General features: G+C 35.8%; 1 protein-coding gene across 4 annotated transcripts; it reads left to right on the top strand.

Annotated features, from left to right (window-relative positions):
- Positions 1 to 21845, top strand: LOC140153288 (outer dynein arm-docking complex subunit 4-like). 4 transcript variants are annotated; one of them, XM_072175996.1, is made up of 14 exons: positions 1 to 217; positions 3353 to 3484; positions 4247 to 4400; positions 5033 to 5094; positions 7858 to 8041; positions 8635 to 8856; positions 9587 to 9794; positions 12420 to 12703; positions 13161 to 13385; positions 14090 to 14167; positions 18205 to 18352; positions 19379 to 19481; positions 19976 to 20087; positions 21010 to 21845. In XM_072175996.1, the coding sequence occupies exons 1-14, from the start codon at positions 95 to 97 to the stop codon at positions 21030 to 21032; spliced, it is 2058 nt and encodes a 685-aa protein (XP_072032097.1). In that variant the 5' UTR covers positions 1 to 94; the 3' UTR covers positions 21033 to 21845. The 4 variants fall into 4 exon arrangements, with proteins under 4 accessions (XP_072032097.1, XP_072032096.1, XP_072032095.1 ...); XM_072175995.1 differs by lacking the exon at positions 1 to 217 and adding an exon at positions 691 to 924 and having other exon boundaries at positions 14093 to 14167; positions 21010 to 21844; XM_072175994.1 differs by lacking the exon at positions 1 to 217 and adding an exon at positions 691 to 924 and having other exon boundaries at positions 21010 to 21843.
- The last annotated feature ends 706 nt before the right edge of the window (positions 21846 to 22551 follow it).

The following is a 22551-nucleotide window of genomic DNA, read 5'->3' as shown; positions in this document are numbered from 1 at the left end:
TTTTTGCGAATGAGAAACTGCAATCGAAGGCAAAAATAATCCCCTTCAATAAATCAATAATTCAGATATTTCGATCGAAATACCACCTTTTAAGATGTATGGGAATGAAGAGGATAATGGAGCACTTTCAAAACAGTCTTTTCCTATATTTATGGCAGAAGGAGATGTTCTTTTCAAGCAAGGCGAATACAAAAAAGCTCTTGAAAGCTACAGTACAGTAAGTAAACCCCGCAAAATTTTTTTTTAAAATCATGCTTCATCATGTTATTATTGTTTGTTTGTTTATTTATTTATTTTTATCTCAGATTTTAGCAAATGGGATTCATGTGAGCCAAGGAGTTGACATATCAATAATCAATTTGGTCTCAATAACCCCATTCAGAAGATGATTGATCGATAACTTATTATTTGGGAGGGACTTGCAAGAATGAATATTGATTCAATCATCTCATGATCTGAAGCTGAAGTTTGGTCTTATTTTTAATCAATGGATCTATTTATCCATTTTTTGGGTGCAAAAGCCAAGTGGGACATATGTTTGCATATTCATTAGGGTTGTTGCTAAAGAGAAATGGTGTCACGACTTGTGATTTCAGAAGTTTAACATGGGCATGGTCTTCCAATTTAGCACAGAAACAATTTAAAAAGCTGAATTGAAATTGAATTGTAGCACTAGCACTCAAGTAGCAGGCTTCTGAGTTATTGTCAGTTGAGAGGTCACTGTTTGTGTTAGGAACACTCAACAACAACAGCAATTTTTGGTGTATGAAATAATTAAAAAGACCTGACAACAATATGGAGGAATATGTTGATCCAGCAAAGGAGCGTGAGGAACAACTGAAATTACTGCAGTCATACATCGGGGAATCTGAGGATCACATGCGCAAGAGGGACTACCAACGGGCCCTTGAAAGCTACAACCTTGTATGTATCTACAACATTAAAAGGCCACTAGATTTATATTTTCTAAGATGATTTTTCCAAGGCAGTCTTACAACAAAGCTAAACATGTTGTCATTTATGTTTGTATGTATGAACAAACATGATGTATAGACAAATTACTTAATTCGTGTACATCGTGGAACATACTCTTTGCGTGGCTGTGCGTAGTAAGCTGTTGTACGCAGATAACCTCGCAATATGGACGCGTAGAGTAGGCTCAGTAGCGCGCATTGTACGCTCGTGTATTAGCATGATTAGTCGGGGATTAACAAGCGTAGTTGAATGTTCCACGATGTACACAAATTGAATAATTTTTCTATAGTAGTACTGTAAGCTTTAGTACTGAATTTGAATCAGCTGTTCATTTTGAGTGTAACAAATTATTCATGGGCATCTTGAAGAGTTTTATTCACTTTATTTTATAGGCCACATACATGTAATTTGGTTTGTCTCAAAGCTTCCAAACATGTGCATTAAATTACAAAAAAATGTGCACATCATTAGTCACGATTTGACCAAAATTTAATAATGATCAGTCACACTTTTGCAAGATACGGGACTGTTGGCGATCCTGACTTTTAGACCACCCGCGCTATTTAGGGCTCAAATATTACTATTTCATCAAGGTTTAATATTCTAACAAGCTTAAACTAAAAGTTTCATCTAACTCTAAGGAGCCAAGCTTAAACTAAGCAAAAATATCCAACAAGCTAAAAACGATTTTTTACCCGTTTTTTAACAAGCTAAAACCAATTTTTTGTGAAAGAGGGCAGGGCTTTGAGTAATGAGGGAAATTACGGGGTAAAATACATCACGTTTTTCGAGAAATTCGCCATCTTGAATAAATGCAGAATTGCGTCACGCAGTAAAACTATGTCAAACACGCTTGAAAATGCATGATACGCTAGCGTAAATTACCGTCAAAACGAGCGTACAACAAGCGCTTGTGATGTACACATCCTTAAAACTTTTGAATCCATGCTTTCTTCAAATGTTTTCAGCTTTGACAGCCAGTTGCCATGGCAATTGCCATGAGCATGAAAGTTAGTCTTAAAAACACAGTGGTCAATCTGTCATCCTAACCAGCTGGACTTCACTTGGGTCACCATACTATATGCCCTCTGGCAATTCCAGCCCTGAAACTCACTCCCCTGCCCAGCTGACCTCCAGAGCACCAGGAATGTGTTGACATGCAAAAGGTCAAACATCAGCAGGTGTCGAGGTATATAAGATCAAATTATGAAATCCAATATCAGAAAATGAAACCAGTGAAACAAAATTAATTACCCTCGCTTTTCTCTAATCGAGGGTAATTTTGCTAAAGTTCTTTAAGGACCCGTCGACGAAATGCTACGCGAAAACTTCGGAGCTGGCATCCTCGGTTTTGTTACCAGCTCTTTTACGTCAAAAATAGCCATAAACATGTGAATTTTGGAACAAAATAAAGCTTGTTCGATGGAATAAAAGGTATGTTTGCACAGTTGAAAACATGTTTAACCTTGTTGCGAAAGTTTAATATGATAAATTTGCAATTTGTACCTTAAATAGCTTGGGTGGTCTAAAAGTCGGGATCGCCGGACTGTTGCTAAATGACAGTTGTCGATATATGTGATTTTTGTGTGTCGAAAATTGTGTTTTACATACATGTACATTTTAATATTTAGAACTTGTGAATGTGAAATCAACAAATTTGAAAAGAAAACATTTAACATTTGTTCAAGAACACAAAGAGGTTCAGAACGTGGTTGGTACCCCGGCCGGGTTGGTACATGTATAGTCTGTCACATCTTTCTTGCAAGATCCAGCTCTCTACTCTGAAGTACAAAGTACCGACGCAGACGCACACATTGTGCTGACTTTGAAGGCACACATACCTGCAGCAGAGACGCAGTACTACGCACTGTTAACGCATACACGATTACGCATGTGTTGTCACTTTGTACTTCAGAGTGGACAAACTGTAGTCCACCCTCACAATCTCTGGTTTAAAGCTCTTCATGGAGATTTTTGGAGGTTACAATGTACCTTGAGTTGAGAGTAAAATTTTGCAGCACTTGGCAGATTTGAATCGTGCACATTTATCTTACCCCGCATGGGCAGGGCATACACACATGCGTAGAAGGGTGATTTGTCTATACGCTGGTGATGCAACAGGGCAATTTTCTTGTAGATGCAAACATTTTTCATAAATTGTTATGCCCAGAATTCTCTTCTCAATTAGCCTATATGGACTTAAGAATTATGCAGCTTTTCCTTTTTACGATGTACAATTACCATCTTGTTCTCCTCTTTTCTGTTAATTTGGAATTTGATTTTATAAAAAAAGATAACCCTTAATATGATGATATTGATTAATGACATATGGTATGCAAACTTGATATACTAATGTGAATGTTTTATTCTATTTTAGGCTCTTGAGATAGAACCAGCCGATAAGAATTGTCTTGTAGCAAGATCTAAGTGTCATCTACAGCTAGGTAATGCAGATGAAGCGTTACGCGATGCTGAAGCCTCTCTGGAGGAAGACAAAGAATACCATAAGGTAAGTAAGATATAGAGCGCAGGCAGATACATTATAGTATAACACTTTGTGGAGTCAATCATATAATGAGTTTTTGTAAATTGCTTGTCCCACTCCACTCTGGTATAAAATGGAGAGCTGTTACACAGTAAGAGAGGGCGAGATGGCCGAGCGGTTAAGGCATTGCGCTGTTGGCTGGGAGAATATGATCGGCAAGGGTTCAAGCCTTGGGCTTGCCTTAGGTGAAAATTCTCTTCCCTTGCCTAAATGTTCCTATAAGAAATTCTGCAATTGTGTTCAGTTACTTTACAGAATAAAATTGTAGAATTTCTTCTCACCCCATACACTGCTTAGCATGTGCAGATATAGGTAGTGTGTGTGTGCGACGTCTTGTGGTTCGGAAGTCACATAAAGCTGTTGGTCCTGTATACAGGAAGATTCATACCCTGTGCACGTTAATTGTCAGAGCTATTCAAAAGAGAAGGGGGACCATCCCCGGTTCTGATTTCTGCAATCAATCCTAGGTTCCAGGATCGTGCATAGGTAAAACTGTGCACGTAGAGCCCTTGTGTTGAAGCGCATATAAGGAAAATAAATGTGCGTAAATGCTGCACCCAACAGCGTGCACTGGATATATATCAATACATGAGGTTATGAGTCTCATTTTTTTCGCCATTTATAAGCTGAACCATGGGTAGAAAGTTTGGGGACTTGTGTATGTAATTGTGGTCTCTTCTTTATTCAAAAATATTTGACTAATTAACTATGAATGATGATATACAGGGCTTATACCAGAAGGCAGAAGCTTTATACCAAAAAGGAGACTTTGAGATGGCCTTAGTGTTCTACCATCGTGGCAACAAATTGAGACCAGAGTTACAGGAATTCAGACTAGGTATCCAGAAAGCACAAGAAGCCATAGATAATTCTGTAGGAGGTAAGTTAAAAGCATCAAATACCATAACCTAAAGCATCTTCCACTCTGATGTGGCAGTGACGTCAGTGCGCATTTCATTGGGCGCAGCTACAAATAAATTGCTAGTGTTCGCTCAAAGTGCTGATGTACACACCCACACATTTAAAGACGCCGCATAGATGCACGCGCGAAACACCTGCCTCAACATTTTGACATCACTGCCACATCAGGGTGGAAAATGCTTTAATGATAAAGAGAAGATAACACCAACTGGCAAAGTCCAGCATCATCTGTTAATGCGAGAGACTAAAATGCGTAGGCTACTCACCTGTAATGGTGTATTTTGAAAGCACTGTCTTGGTGTCTTTCGTTTAAACGTAAATATGCACAGAACGTTATGTGCTGTCATTTGTTTGGAGTTTGGGTTGGTCAGCCACAAATGATTTTTTAACAATTTTCGTTTACATCTGGTTTTAACCGGCATTGGCGGTTTCTATTTTGTACAAATTTACATTTTCACAAACATAATGAAATCTACATATTATGTACATTGTGTCTTTTGTTTCTTTTTTTTCATTTATTATGAGAGAATATGGCACAACATTCTTGTCTGAACTTTTGATGATACTTTTTCCTACTTTCCTTTTTCCCAGATCCTTCAAAGGTTAGGTTAGAAACCAAAGGTGATTTGTCTTTCTTCAATAAACAAGATGAGGTAAGAGTGTTACTGACATAAGATCTATGCATTACACAGCAGAAATAACTATATATTATTACCAAAACTGGACAAAAATATCCTGAAGGCTCTGACTCACTTTAAGTTTTTGAGGCTCAAGCTCTATTATAAATATGCGCTGCATTCATTCATTCATTCATTGTACACATGGTTGATTTTCTAATGCAGGAAAAAAGTTTCCATGTTGCAATTTTAACAAGATTTTTAGCACATATATACCAAAAATATGCATTAAATCATCCGGGCAATCATTTGACTCAACTAGACTGGACAACTTGTGGTGTAATCATGCAAACATATGAAAGCATGCATGTGGTAATTATGTTCAACATCCACTACAGATACCCATTGTCTATTCTTATACATGCAGTTCTATTAAGAAAACAATTCAAAGAAGGAGAAAATGACAATTATATGTATTACAATGCTAGCTGCTAATAATCCTGATTGTTTAAGTTTTTCATTCATGCGCTTTGTCACTCTGTTCTGTTTTTATTGAGCTAAATGTCTTGGAATTTTTCTCTTTAAAACTTCATAATTGATCCTGTACCACAGTAAGTCACAGTAAATTATTTGAATATTAGTTTAAGACAGTCTCCCAGTTTGTATGAACAGTGGCATATACATTGTATTGGAAGAGTTTTCAGTTACACTGGCTTCAATACTTTCATGGGTGCAAAGAACAAAATTTGGTTATATCATATCAGAGAGGCAAATAGCAGCGGGGAGTATGAATTTCAAATGGAATTAACACATTAGCTAGTTCCATTTGCATTTCATACACCATCTGAGTAAGATTCAACCTGAATCTTCGACAGAGGGAAGGTGAATTTCAAATAGAGTTGGTTAATGTACTAGTTCTATTTGAAATTCATATGCCCCCTGCAGAAGATATTTCCAAAAATCTTCCACAGGGGAGTGTGGACTTTAAATGGATTACGGTTAATTTCTTATTTCTTCCCCGGTAGGAATTAGGGGTTCTTTCATAGGATTGAGGGCATGATCGTTGTTTATTAAAACAGCGATCATGCCCGAAATCCTATGAATGAACCCCGTTCATACATACCCAACATTCTTAGCAATTCAATACAGATGAAAATAATAAGGGTTTACAAGTTTAAATAACATTTCCATACCGTTTTCCTTCATAAATTGGAAGAAAATGAGTAGGCCTACTTGCAGGAGCAGCTCGGCTCATGAGGTCAACGGCCGAGAGTCAACGCGTGATACGCGTCATCTTTTGCGCCTGCGTGAGATGGGCGCGGTGACATGCGCGTATATACGCAACACTAGCAAATCGTGGATCGTGTTAATTGGGTTCCAACGCTGCGTGACGCAGCTTGTTTATGCCCTGCGTACTGGTCATAAACGGTATTTATGACCAGCAAAAAAGAGCGCAAATCCAATCAGAAACGTCGTTATATCGTGAGTATGTATGAACTGTGTGTATTGCGTACACGAGTGTAAACACACAGGCGATAAACAATCACGCTGATTGGCTGATCAACAGTCTTGACAACAAGACAGTTTACCCATTGGTCGTTGGCGCATTTAAAGGGAGGAGACCTCGCCACTTCTAAGTTCTACACGATTGCCAATCACCAGTGCGTGCCTTGGCCATGGAAGAAATAACAAATTAACAGTAATCCATTACGGCATTACGCCAATCTTCCAGCTGTTTACAAACTGGGTCTTAAAGATATAGCAAAAGTCATGTCAATCATTCAGCTGATAGCATACAAACTGTGTGTAATGCCTTAAATGTTAATGTTGATGACACTATATTTCTTCATCAGCAAAATGATTCAAAACAATTTCATTTCCATGCCAGCAAGTTTTGTTACCATTGGTTGTAATGGTTGTTTGCAAAATGGTAATTAATATGACCTCAAATAGACAAGAAAGATTCCTACTCTTTTGTTTGGTTTATTTTACTATTTGTTTCCCCTTCCCAATCCACTATAAGATATATTCTACTCAAAATCTCAAATGCTGTTACCATCCAAAAAAGTTGGTATTTGTTGTAAGACTTTTTCAAGGGTCTGTGCTGCATGGTAGTCTTTTGTTAACCTTTCTCATTGTATGTTTACACTTTCAAAATATACACTCCCACCCTAACCCTACCCTAACCCTAGGGTGGCAGGGTATTCTGGAACTATGCCAAACATTTCTCTTTCTAACTTCTCGTCATGAAGTACATACAACCTACATAGTAGCCTATCCTTTGTACACCATATACCCCATGTTTTGTAATGAACTAAATATGTATCATTTACTGTAAGATTGAATGTACAAAAATATATCAGCATGATTGTGGAATCAATCCCTGATCACATGTGTGTTTTCATTTTCATTATAGATGGTAATTTGTGTAGTAAACTTTGATGGCGAAGACTGTTATTATGAGATCAGCATACTTCCAAAGATCACTATGTGATTATGCAACACCATACATTCAGTGTATCACAGGCTAAAATTTGGGCTGACTCTACTAGAGTTCTATGTAGATATTGGATTACATTGGTGTATCATAGCCTAGTCACATATTGGTTGGTTATTGAATGAATGAATGATCTGTTGTATACCAACAGATTATTCAGACTTTACTCTTCATCTGATCCCACCTGGGGCGTTAGAGAGTGCCATCGTATAAAGAATAAGAGATATTTTGTATATAGATGTCATGAAATCAGACAACCCCAGAATGCTAAAGATGTTATTACTCAATCTTTTTGTATACAGAAAAAGAACAAGAAGAAAGCACCAATGGGCTACAGTAAACCAATGACAAGGCAACAGGATTTGAAGCAAAATAAAAGACAGAAAAAACCAGAAAAATCAGACAAGGAGAAAGAGATTACAAAACAATTACTAGGAGAGCTGTATGCTGATAAAGTGTACCTGGATAAACTACTCAGAGATGAAGGTAAATTACATACTAATATTTAGGTAGGGTATTTGGAAACTATGCAAGCAAGGGTGATCTGAAATTTTTTTACTATACTTTATGTCTAAACCCACATGAGGGTATGTATCAATCATATTTGTGGCCATATGATTATTCAGATTGTTAATTGAGTGCCATCGAAATCTCCAAATCAAAAGGCCCTGGGGGGCACTCCCACTTTGGAGTTCACAGTTTTGTGTGTGTCATTGATCAAAAATTAAAGAATTGATGGCCAGGTTGTACAAGTGGGTACGCCATCCATGAGTTGTGATTTATTATATGCATGATATGTACCAAGTTGTCTTAAAAGACTCAGAGGGTGTTAGACAAGAGTAGCTAACCATGTTTTACAATTGTTCCAAAAAGTAATCTAGGGCACAGTATGTCATTTTTTCATAAAATTCTCATCTTACTCCTAACAAAAGACAGCAAACAAAGTAAAAAGGAAAGGATATGACTATATAAGGAATGTTGGAATCAGTATCAATGAGTTGCCTAAATAATAACCCTGCTGATTACAAGTTAACATATCAAGTTGATCAAACTATTCTTTTTCATTTCTATGCCAACAGATTTAACCAATGCAGACACAGACAGTGGTAATAGGATATATGATCTAGTCAACCAGGGTATTGAATACTTAGACACAAGGACAGAATTCTGGAGGCAACAGAAACCAATGTATGCCAGGAAACGAGAAAAAGATGAAGCTAGGGGCCAGAGAGAGAAATCATCTAAGAAGCCACATGATCCTGCCAAATATGTACTCAAAAATCTGGAAGAAATTGATGCAGGTTAGTGATCAAAGTTGAGGGCAGATGACTCGACAGGAGGACATACATCATGAGGATATTAGAATTACTGGAGTATGTCACCATGGTAACCATTAGCATCAGTACACACAGATGGCAGCATAGAATCTTTTTCTATGGTGTAAGATTATGCGATCTATGAAAGATGTTCTTGAAGTGTGCTGTTTTTGCTCCAGTTGCCATTGGTGCAATTTCTGTGTACAAATAGTTAGTGATATCGAAGCATATACTTATTTGTGTGTTACTGTCTCACATTTGAAGCTAAATGATTAAAAACTTCCTTTGAGATGAGTACATATGTTAGTGAAATGTTTGTGTGATTGATTTTATCATATTAGATTCAAATAAATGCACCTAGTAAGAAAGAGAGCAAAGTCCAGCATCTTGATGTGGGGAAACAAATAAAATACTGACTATACGGTACGCAGATGGGGGTACAAAAACAGCCAATGTAGGCATTAGAAGAAAGTTTGATAGCCAAAAATTACCAGTTCCAAGGCCCACAGAAGTGCTAAACCTGTAGAAACAACATGAATCAATGGGAATACAAAAGTGCACTAGAACAAGTAATGAAAATCACTGTGCACATACACATATACGATAAATCAAACAACCAATGTAGGCACAAAAACAGGCAAAGTTCAATGGCCAAAAATTGCCAATCTTGATTAATCTCTACAATTTTGTTTTTACAATTTGTTATCATCTTTAGCATTAGCCGATGGTAGACCAAAGGATGCACTGAAACAAGCTCAAAGGACAATGAAGACAGTGGACAGCTGGAAAGATGATGAAGTCCAAGACAAGAATGACTTTGTGGCAAACCTTAACAGTTGTATCGGCAATGCATATCTAGACTTGGGAGATATGAAGAAATCCGAAGACTACCACAAGAAAGATCTTACCATCTCAAAAGACAAGTAGGTTCAGTATTTTGTTCTTTTTCTCCTCTTGTCATGTATTTTACTTCTTTGCTGACAATCACTTGTGCCAATTAAACTATGTGGAGTAAAGGTAGGGTGCTATTATCAGTGTAATGTCCAGCTATTTTCAATCAATAAATATGGACACTGTCAAAACATGACCATCTCACCATTACCATCTCAAACATTTAGCTTGCATGAATATAAAACAAGTATATTTGATTTCTGCAGGTTAGTATAAAAAAGAAAACTAAGAAATTAGAATGAATAAAAGGATGAGTAGACTTACCAATCAGAAGAGATTTGGCTTGTTTATAATGATTTTAAGATTATTATGTCACATGTTATAGGCGCTGGTTCGCTATCTCTAAGGACCACTATCTCTAAGGTTCGCTATCTCTAAGGTTCGCTATCACTAATTATAAAAAACTATACCTAAGATTCGATATCACTAATTTGAAATAAGGTTAAGAATTTCTAAGGTTCGATATCACTCATTTTAAATAAGGTTCGCTATCACTAATTTTAAATAAGGCCTGCTGTCACTAATTTATTGAAGGGTCGCTATATCTAAGGTTCGCTATCACTAATTTTAAATAAGGTCCGCTATTTCTAATTTTAACAAACTCGGTATCCCTAAGGTTCGTTATCTCTAATTTGAAATAAGGCCTGTTATCTCTAAGGTTCGCTATCTCTAAGATTCGCTATCTTTAAGGTTCGATATCACTCATTTTATATCAGGTCCGCTATCTCTTAATAAGGTTCGCTATCTCTAATTTTAAATAAGGTCCACTAACTCTAATATTAAAAAAGGCTCGCTATCTCTAATTTAAAATCAGTTCGGAGGCACTCATAATTTACAGACGTCTCTGATATCAAATACTCTTGAAGCGTCATGTCACATAACAGTATCATATTTCAGAGACGTCTCATAAATCACATACTCCCTAGTTTCAAAACCCAGTCGCAAACGATATTAGTAATTTTAGTGAACGTGCCGGCGCAGTGGGAATAATTTTGTGAGTAGGCCTTATCAGGGTTGTAGCTAGCCCAAGTTGAGTCCTGCTTATTTTACTATCCAATTCATGAATTAGAGCGCAGGCTCTGGTACTCTTGCGATTTTGTTTACTTCAAATCATTTGATTTTGGCCATTGCAATCTTAAGTGTGTTCTGGGACCATTTGTCAGAATTTGCACAGATAGATATAATTTTTGCACAGGTAGATATTTGCTAAACATAGGAAAGCTTATTCTAATGCACTCAGCTTCGTTCCGATGTGCTGCATCGAGTGCCCAGCTGTCAACAAAGCTCGACGTATGTGATACCACAGACTCCCGTATGTGAAATCACTGACCCGTCTTTGAAATCAGAGACGTCCGTAAATTACGAGTACCCCCGAACTGAAATAAGGCCCGCTATATGCATATCTAATTTAAATTGGAGATAGCGAACCTTGTTGAAAATTAGAGATAGCGGGTCTTACTTTAGATTAGAGATAGCAAAGCTTATTTAAAATTAGAGATAGTGGGCCTTATTTAAAATTAGTGATAACAAACTTTAGGTATAGCGAATCTTAATCAAAATTAGTGATAGCGAACTTTAGAGATAGCGAACATTAATTAATTAGTAATAGCGAACCTTAGGTATAGCGAACCTTGATTGCAATTAGTGGTAGCGAACCTTCAATAAATTAGTGATAGCGGGCCTTATTCAAAATTAGTGATAACGAACCTTATTTGAAATTAGTGATATAGCGAACCTTATTGAAAATTAGTGATATCGAACCTTAGAAGTAACGGACCATTTTTTAGGTATAAACCCTTTTCTCCATTAGAGATAGCGGGATTCTCATCTCCATAGACTTCACACATTAGTGATAGCGAACCTTAGAGATAGCGAACCATAGAGATAGCGGTCCTTAGAGATAGAGGGATGTTGCGCCCCTAATAATGGTCTCGGTAAAAAGGTGAACTTTCCAAACTAGACATGGGCTTAGATATATGAACTATTATACTCCTGGTAAACACCCCTTTCTGCTTCAGCTTCATTTATTGAAGGACAAAAGTACATGTACATGTTGTCTGTTCTAATTTCACTCTTAAAGTTGATGGACAATGTCAATGGGCTATTCCATTTAAAATCCACACTACCCCTGTAGAAGATTTTGGAAATATCTTTCACAGGGGTAGTGTGAATTTCAAATGAAATGAACACATTAGGCAGCTCCATTTGAATTTCATACACCCTGTGAGAAAGATTCAACCTGAATCTTCCACGAAAGGAGGGCGAGTTTCAAATGGAACTGCAAATGTGGTCATTCCATTTGAAATTCATTCCTTGTGGAAGATATTTCCAAAATCTTCCACAGGGGTAGTGTGTATTGTAAAGGGAATCACCCTTATGGTAACACTGTCTTCTTTCCCGGGTATGAATTAATTCTAGTCAAAATGGAGATTTGTAGCTTACATAACGCCATACAGTGTCAGGAGGGGATATGTTTCACCAGGAGTACATATTTCAATATATATTAAACAATTAATATCAGACTCCACTCCACTTTCTATATGCATACCAACATGAAGCATTTGTCCATTGATACCTTTTTGATCTTTTTATAACAGCAATAGTGACGATGGGCGTTCAAGGGCTCTTGACAACCTGGGAAGAGTGTATGCCCGTATTGGTAAATTTGACCTTGCAGTAGAACACTGGAAGGAGAAGCTACCATTAGTGAAGTCACCACTTGAAGCCACCTGGTTATACCATGAGATTGGCAGGTGTCATTTGGAGCTTGGTAATCACCAGGAGGCAAGGGACTTTGGTGAGAAGAGTTTGGAGGCTGCTAGGGAAGCTGAAGACAATGTGTGGCAGCTGAATGCTAGTGTACTGATTGCACAATCTGAAGGTAAACATTGTGTCAGGTTTTGTCGATATATGAACAGACTTATCCAAATATCATTGACCTGTTTATAGGCTCTAGCTATTACTAGCTATTTTGAACAGATTTTACCAAAAATGTAGTACTTTTCACCATTGACAAATATTTTTTGCGGTGGCTATTAATGAATTTGGGGCAAATTGCCATAGCACCTGTGTATATTGAGCCTATTTTTTTGGGTTTGATACCTTTGGATGGGATGTATTGTATGGCTCGGGGTGCAAAGGAATTTTATTTATTTCTTCACCACTGCCACAGTCAGGTCATTTGCATGTCCATTTAAATTGCATGTTTTCATTTTAATAGCAAACTAATAGCTAATAGATGGCTGGATGTGTTGCCTTTCTACTAATGACAAGTTTGAAATGACGTAATGATGTTAATAAGTACTTCTGGTATATTTGCTGATTATTTTGTCTTTCAGTGAAACTTGGTGATCTCCAAGATGCTATTGAATCGTTTGAAAGGGCACTGGAGATGGCCAAAGTACAAGGTGATGAGCCGGCACAGAAAGCTATTAGCAAGGCATTGGAAGAACTCAACCAGAAAATAGTACAGGGCATCAAAGATGGACAGATCAAAGATGAAGAGGAGGATAAAAAGGATGAAGATAAAAAGGATGAAGATAAAAAAGAGGATGATGATGAAGGTGATTTATAGTTTTGTTTTGTTGAGAACAGCTGAAATTGAAACCCTAAAAAGTATATAATGATACTTTCTCAGTCATATTTGAAAAGTGTGTGTTAGCACCAGTGAGGGTGTGAGGGGAACATAATTATGTCATTGAGGACATGGTATACTTCTTAACATGCTTTTACCTTGATCTGGAAAGTTTACGCCAAGGCATTAATCTTTATTAAATTACATTTTATGATAACGCAAAGCCAATACATGTTACCTTCTGCTAAACAAGAAGTTTAACTCAAGTTTTGCAACCATATGTTTGAAATATCATACATGATAAATCAGGAGTGACATTTGTCAAGCATTAATGATCTTTTGGTACACTGTAATGAGCCTATAACACATGACCCTAATGTGGGTTTAAAAAACAAGATGTATAGACATGGTTTTTGAACAGTGCATGGTATCTGAACCAGTACTGAGCCTAATCTTCATTGTAGCAATTGACAAAAATAAGTAAAATATCATATTACAGAGTATTAAAACATGTGAGGTAAATTTAAGTAAGTGTGTGAGGCCTCACTATACTTCCTCCTAAAATGTTTTCAATATAAAAAAACGACATTGAAACCTGAAAAGAAAAAAACTTAAAAATATGGTTATATTGCACTAGGACAATTGCTACAAGATTTAAATGTATGCTTGGTCTTACAATCCACATAAAAACAGAAGATCAATATGAACAAACCTTTGAAGAAGAAGATGAAACTGACAAAGAGGATGATAAAGCTAGTGATACTGATGAAGGTAATTAGTGTGACTAAAGGCTTCTGATGCATTGCGCTTTAATGGCAAAAAGATCAAACTCACTTTTTCAGCATTGTAATTTCTAAGTACAGACCATATTCCTCTTTGTAACAATTATTATGCTGAAAGTTCATTGATTGATTGATTAACTACCAACCGATCAATTATTGTCCAAGTGATACTGATTGGATGGTTGCTTACTTGGTTGGTGGTTGATTGATTGTACCTTTTGCCATTACAAGTAAATTCATCATCATTCATCTGGGATAGCTTTCATCTTTGATAAACTCATACATTGGCTGGAATACATTGTCATCTTCCATGACTTCCAATCCTCGTCTTTATCTCCTCTGTAATTACTGTGACCTTCATCGTGTCTCTACCTGGGCACTCAAAGAACCAATTTATCTTTCATTGGAAGTCCACATTTTCCAAAGCATTTTCATTCAAGGACTTTTCCTCTCCCTCAAAAGGGCAATTTTTCAGTTGGACATGTTTTGACATGAAGTAATGTGTTTCTCATTTTAAAGGTTAATTTCAGTTCTTCAGTTTGTTTTGTTTTTCCTTTGACCCTCAGACCATTCTTGTTCAGTGAGTGTGGTTTAGCTTGTAAATGGTAAATTTGATCGGGCCCTATGTGTTGTCCACAAAGACAATAGTGGGCTGTCTTTGTGGAAAACACTCGTAGCTAGGCATAAGTATGTAGTGCTTAACACTCACACACAATTGCATTATGCGCAACTGAAGATGTAAATCAACTTCATTTTAGGCCTTTGTTTTTATGCTTTAAAGCATTTGAAGACCATTTCTTTTAAATCTGCTACTCAAAATAGCCTAATTAATATATCTTTGTGTGTATAACTTTTTATTCAATACTTTTCTTTTTGTCATAGTTTTAGCACTTTGGATAATTACACATAATTCCCTAACCTGGATTTTTCACTTAGCTGACCCTTGCTTAGTCCCATTATGTTATGATAACCAAAGTTATGTTTGTATAGTACATACACTTTAAGTACATATCATTAAAGTTTACTTCGAGGACTGTTAAATATCAAAAATAAAAAAATATGAATTTTTAACAATTTGCCATAAAATTTGTATTATATCGCGAATTAAAAAAAAAAATCAAAATTATTGATTCAGAATGCAATTTGATATATCTGATGTGCTCTAATGTCCCACAAAAAATACAAGTGTAAACGTTGCTATCCGATCCCTTAAAACCACATTTTTTAGAAAGCCGCTTTAGGAGTTAAACTTTTACTTTATAAGTGCATAAGCACTTATTAACAGTTTGCTATGGTAGAGCTCCTCCATGAAAACCACCAATCTTTGAAGTAATAATGGTAACGTTAAATCCATGCCATATATATTTGCTGAAACTTCTTTTATAACTCCTGCTTGATGTGTATTTTTGGAACTAATTATATCAATAATAGGCTATACCTGTTTTTCTGTGGTAACTTTGAGTACAATATGCAAACATGAATTGAACTTAAAGAAACAAGCAGATATATAAAATTGACAAATGGCAACAAGATGAACAAGACATCTCAATACCCTTTGAATACCAAATATGGTGGTTCATCTTAAACATCCACCTTCATATCTCTCATATTATTTGAATCAATATCACCAATATTTGAGACTAATATAGAAGTTAGCACCTCAGTCGGTCAGCAATCATTTGGCGATATGCAGCTTATAATCCTAGCATGAAATATTAACAATTTATAATGTTTTCTACTGTTTTCTACAAGTCTCATATGTAGATCATATTTCTTACATGGTGTGCTGTGCACTTTTGTAATCTTTGTCATCTGTAACTTTTGTAGTGTGGAATTTTCTTTTCATTATGTTCATGATGGCTTGTACAAGTGTCATGCATGTAGCTCATATTTCATACATGGTGTGTGTAATCTTTGTCATCTTTAACTTTTGTAGTGTGGATTTCTCTTTTCCAGATGTTTTCTACTGAGTGTCATGCATGTAGCTCATATTTCATAATTATAATATTTTACAAAAGTTAAAATGACACAGATTAATAATTACACTTTTGTAATCTTTGTCTGTTTAAACTTTTGCTGTGTGGATTTCTCTGTGGGTACAGTTACAACTATTTATTTTTATTCTATTAATCCTTGCATATTGTGCCTTTCTTTTAACATTGTGATGTGAAATTCTATGTAATCAGAAACCAAGTTCCATACTTATTCATTTCACACCATTATTTGAGTGCCATTAAAAGTAATTGGCATTGGTCATTGACAAGAGTAAATCTTTGCAATCTTGTGTTGAAAATCAATAGTTTGAAGACACTCTATTGACAATATAAATATGTTGCAGTAACACTTCTCTGAATTATAATAACAGAAACCAGTTATATCTACAATATAATTGGTTTGCTCTGACTGTCTCATATGATAGGAGAGACTAATCATTCACTCAATGAATGATTCAAGCCTGTCAGATAGTTATGAAATTTGGGAAAAACCAGACTCCTGAAAATCATCCCTTTCATGTGCCAGCGATATTGTAATACATGTTGCTTGCATTTTCATTTAGATGCAGATTGAAAATATACATTTATGGTCTTATTTTGTCTTGAACATATAGCGGAATGTCAAGAATTGAAGCTAGTTATTGGCGTGACATGATTACTATCTTTTCTTGTGTTTGTTTTAAGAGATTAATATAAAGCAGTAATTTTTAAAAAGAATACCTACCGGTAACTGCTCTTTTATACCATCAACATGCAGTCATGTTTTTGGAAAACATAGATTATTTTATCTGACAAGTATAATCCTTACACAGTCACCAAGTTGAGGGCAAAAGCTCCAACTGGCAGCATACATGCTTGAATTAGAATTGAACCAATCATATAGTGTACATTCATTCATATTTATTCAGTACTCACATAAAAATATTACAGCACATATGATAAAAAGATACATTATAAATACATACAAGATGTGGTCAATTGCATGAAAAACCAGATATAGCAACGAAATGTATGGATTATGGAGTAAACACCAGACGAGTACCAAGGATAGCCCAAAAAGCCTCAATAAAAGTGAGGCTTATTTCCATTGGGGTCCTTAAAGAAAAAAGAAATGGGGGAAACAAGCAGATCAGGCAACAGAACCAAATAAATAAATAAATAAATAACTCCCAATAAATAAATAAATAACTCCCAAACCCAAAATATTGCACATAAAATAAATAAATAACACCCAAATCCCATATATTGCACATAAATAACGACCAAAAGGGAAAAGATCAAACCCCATCAATACCTGATGAAAGATCTCTGCTCAGTTCTTATGGCTTGATCCATCAGATGTTTTTTGACGGTTTTTTTAAATTGGGTCAAATTGGTGATCTGTTTGTAAAGTTATATGTAAAGTTACATAATTCTCCTTTTCATGTATGTTGCTAGTTCATGGCTCTACCAAATATAGCGTAACTGCTGTAGGCTGTAAGGTATTCTATTAACTGCAACTATGGGCGTAACCAGGATTTATTTGAGATTTTTTTTTAAAGTGTACCTTTCAAGCATCAAAAAAGTTTATTTTTAAATGCAAGAATACAAAACACAACTGGATTCTCTATCCAAATTTGGATTTTTTTTTATCAATGGTGGACATTTTGGATTTGACAATAAACAAGAGGTGGGCATGTTTGTTCAAAAATGCACCTTTTTGGGGTGTGTGGAAGAATCTTGTGCATACAAACCTAGATTGTAATACTCGAATGTAAGTTCATACATGCTGGTGATAAACAATTTCTGGAAGTTTAAACTAAGAAGTTTCAATGTGACACATCTTCATCAGAAGTAGTCCTTAGATGTTGCCCTTTTGTTGACCATTGGCGACTTTTGGTTGAATGAGGGTGTTGTATAATGGTCAACATCTTAGGACTACTTCTGATGAGGATGTGTCACATCGAAAATTCAAGTGCTGAAAGTCAGTTTAAACTTCCAGAAATTAGATTGTGATAGTAAACATATTTCAATTTTGTTATTCATGCTGCAGGTCCCCACACATACATAGTGCATGTAAAGACAGGCAGTAAGATGACTGCTGGTACAGATGCAAATGTACTCGTTACCTTATATGGAGAGGATGGAGACTCTGGTGAAAGGAAACTGGACAACAATGGCAACAACTTTGAAAGAAACAAGTATATAATTTTTGTTATTTGTGTACATCCATATCAAAACGATGCACATGTCGGCTGCTACATGTGTCTCATTTCACGTAATAACTAGGAATAAATACCAGACTCATCTCTGAAGTGGAGGTCACTTCAAATCATCCCCAAGTCACAGCTTTAAGGAATGTTCTCTGTATTACTAAACCATGTGACTTGGGATGATTTGAAATGACCTCCACTCCGAAGATGAGTCTGGTATTTATTCTTAGGTATTATGTGAAATGAGACACATGTAGCAGCCGACAAGTGCATCATTTTGATATGGATGTACACATTTATACTTTGCATCAAAACCGAGCATTTAGAAAGGGGTAGTAACAGACTTAAAAAAATTGAAATTGAATAGTTTCGACATTAAGAATTATTTCCCTTGATCATGTCACATTTAAAAATGTTATTACCTCCCTGAGGATATTCATGTGATGTATGATTTGGTCTATCTGAATCGCAATAAAGTGTGACTTTGGCTTGAGCAGATAAGATAATATCCCATATTGTGTTCAGAAGTAAAGTAACTTTTAATACTATATTCAATATTATATCACTCATACATAAATTCTAGACAGTTCATTGGTTGATTACCATTTATCATTTTTACCATCAGCTTCTCAGTGTGATAGTTTTTACCATCATATTGCTGCGCTGTAGTACGCCTGCGCCAAGCTGTGCGCCTACTCTTAGACTCGCTGATTTAGTTATGGGGTGGACCCCAAAATGTGAAGTATTTCACGGCAAAAACTTGGTGTTATGTTGATGAAAAAATTTATTTCCTACCGTAAATAGTATTTTAGTAATAGAATTTATGTATGAGTGATATAAAACAAATATAACTGTCTTAAATTCGTGTAATGGTTGAAATATAATCACTCGGTGAAAGATGTATTGTTCCATTCCTCTCGCCGTTTCTACCATCACACTCCTAGACAGTTAATATTTGTATACTATATAAGTATTTAGTTTGATATAATTGATTACTGTCTTCTTTATATTTAGTGACGATGACTTTAAATTCAAGGCACCACACCTCGGTAAACTCACCAAAGTTCGCATTGGGCATGACAACTCAGGTGCTGGTGCTGCCTGGTATCTTGATAAGGTAACTTGATCTGTTTTTTCCTCCTTCTAATTAGCCCTACTTACACTGTATGTTGAATTGGGCATTCTGTGTTGAAATTAAGTCTAATATAAGTATATCTACTCCACCAAGTAAAACAGCAATATCTGCTTTAATACTTATTGGTTATATAGTTGTGCCGCAAGACCTAACTGGGAAAACCAATTTCAGAATTAGGAATATACAATCCAAATTGTGAAAGTTCATTGTTGTAACATGATACTCTGGATATATTTTGTAAATTGTATCATTTTTATGCTGTACAGGCATTAATGAAGAACTGCAGTGATGCAAAAATTATGACTCTTGTCCAATTTTAGCTTTCATGAATGGTAAATACTTCATTTGGAAAAACTTTTTAAAGTTGATTTGTACATTTCTGAATATAATTTGCACATTTCTGAATATACTTTGCATGTTTTGATGAAGGTTTGTGGTTTTAATCATGATTATATAATTGTTTTCTCTCACTACAGGTTGTGGTTGTAGATGGTAGTGATATGGCACACTATGAGTTTGACTGTGACAGATGGCTTGCTGATGATGAAGATGACAAACAGATTGTACGAGAATTGGAATGCACCAAAGGTGAGTGAAATGATGGTCTGTCAGATTGTTAAAATGCCAGAGTGAACAAAATAGCCCATAAGGAGTGACACATGTCAAGAACTTATATAGGCACCTATAGGCACTATAAAAGGCAACCACATGTGCCAATCAGGGGTTCACTGCAGCATAGGAATAACAAGAGTGAAGGGGTACAGTAAAGCATCAGACACATGAAATAAGATGCTTGTGTACTCTGCTCTTGAAGGATGGTGCACCATTGTCAGATATGTCTCCAAGTCCAACTATTCCATCTGGTAGGCAAACATGAACTGCAGTGTGAATGTTATGCCTTCAGATCTGGTGGGCATAAGCTGGTGTGCACTTTGTAGAGGACTGTTGCTGCAGCCACTTGATGTCTTTGATGGAGTGTGATGTTCAGCTCTGTACTTACTTCCTCTTCGCTCAAGCCTATGATTCGATGGGTCTTCCTTTGGATAGAGTCTAGTAATCCTAGAGTGGTGGTGCTGGCACTCATCCAAGACAGTGAGGCGTATTCCATCACCCAATGCCCATCAGACACAGCGCATGGCAAATCATGTATTACAATACTGTGACTCCACTCATGCAACAATGCTCCACAGTGTTTGGCTTATAATTGGTGAATATATTATTCAGTTTTTTATTACCGCATGCATCAATAAATGCCCAACTTGCATAAATTCACATAAGCGCACACCAGTCACACATTACGCAACAAGTATATAGCATTGGTGCTGAGCCCAACTGTGTGCATGCCATTGTATACACTATTATGAGTCTCATTTTTGTCACCAATTATAAGCCGAACAAACTATATAGGCCTACACTTCACTTGCAAAATATCTTGTTTTGTAATATTTTTTTAAAATAACCATACTTATATGTCAACAATTGATCCAAATATATTTTTATTTCTTGACAGTGGTAACAAAAGAAGAGTCATAACATCAGGCATTGATCTCTGCTTCAGATTGTGGATAACAACAATTTGGGGGAAAAGCTAGCATCTATCAACCCATCCAACTAAAGTAATAAAACTCCCAAAGCAATAAAACATAATGATATATATATGTTTTTAAAGTAATCGTATTAAAATACAGAAGCTGCTATCATGATTAGCATTATTATATATTTTTGGACCAATTTTTGAACTTCTTTAACAGAAGACCACTAAGTTTAAATTTATATGAACATGTATTTGTAAATAACAAGGAATGTATAGTGTATTATAAAGTCCCCCTCTTGTATATAAAAAGTCCCCATCCGTTAACATTTGCTGCATGAACTCGGTACAATATTAGTTGATGAACATCACATAACTTTTCATGATAGTGAAAATGACTAATGACTAGCGATAAATACAAGTGAGTGTATGCAAAATGGTTTTTTCATAATTATGTTGGTATATTGCTCAAATGGAGTTCTAAGGTAGACCAGTCAGGATTTTTTTTCATTCATCTATTTTGTGGGTTTAAAAAAGACAATATCTTTTGCTTTGTTGATATTTTTTCAGGAAAAAAATTGGTTACCTAACCAATTGGAAATTTTCTTTTTGTTTCTTGAACAAAACGGTCAGTCATTGAAGGCAACACAATTCCGTTTCCTTCTTATGTTGAAGTGAAGTTGCATATAAAAAAGGAGAAGTGGCTGTTTTGTTCACTCCCTGTCACGTGAAAACAGTTATAATTTGGAGGCAATCTGTGCCCTGCGATATCTATAAATTATCACATCATTCAATCACTAAAAATATTGGTTAAATTGTAAAGCAAAATACGAATATAAATGTAAATATGACTGTAATAAATGATAAGTATTGAGTGAAGTGCTAATATTAAATGTACCATTCAATGACATAAATACTGACTACTGTGTTGTTTCTTGTTAAGATTTGCTGTTGATAAATTTTTAACTCTTTATAATGTGTCAGAAAACTCGGAATTCATATTGTTTGACTGTAGCTTGTGTGTGAAAATTATGAGTCGGATAGGATACTTGAATGAAACAACAATATGTCATATTTCCAATGTCATATGCTGTCTCTATTCAATTTTGTCCCCATTCAAAAAGAACATACCACTGCCAATACAGGTACCTTCAAACAAAGAATAACAACTCAACAGGTGGAACATCTCGTAACTCCCAACATTTTGTTCCCCCTAATACTTTTTTAAATAAATCGAAAAATATTTGACGAAATGCAAACTTGTAAAAAGACATGTGTAGCCTTTACACCTATGGAACAAATTAAAGCGTCACACGTCATCGCGTTCAGTCACAATGGTTCAATATGTGAAAACAGAGACCGTTTTAAACTAAAAGTTGCATCTGAGTCCATAGAAGTAAACTCTCAAACAATACAGCAGGCCAGGCCTATTCATGTGTTTGTTAAAAAAAAACCTGACTGCTATGGGCTCAGGTGCAACTTTTAAAACTGCTTCTTTTCTTACATAACCATTGTGACTGA

This window comes from Amphiura filiformis, chromosome 5, assembly GCF_039555335.1.
Source record: "Amphiura filiformis chromosome 5, Afil_fr2py, whole genome shotgun sequence".
Taxonomy (NCBI): Eukaryota; Metazoa; Echinodermata; class Ophiuroidea; order Amphilepidida; family Amphiuridae; genus Amphiura; species Amphiura filiformis.
This window is presented reverse-complemented; position numbering and strand designations above follow the sequence as displayed.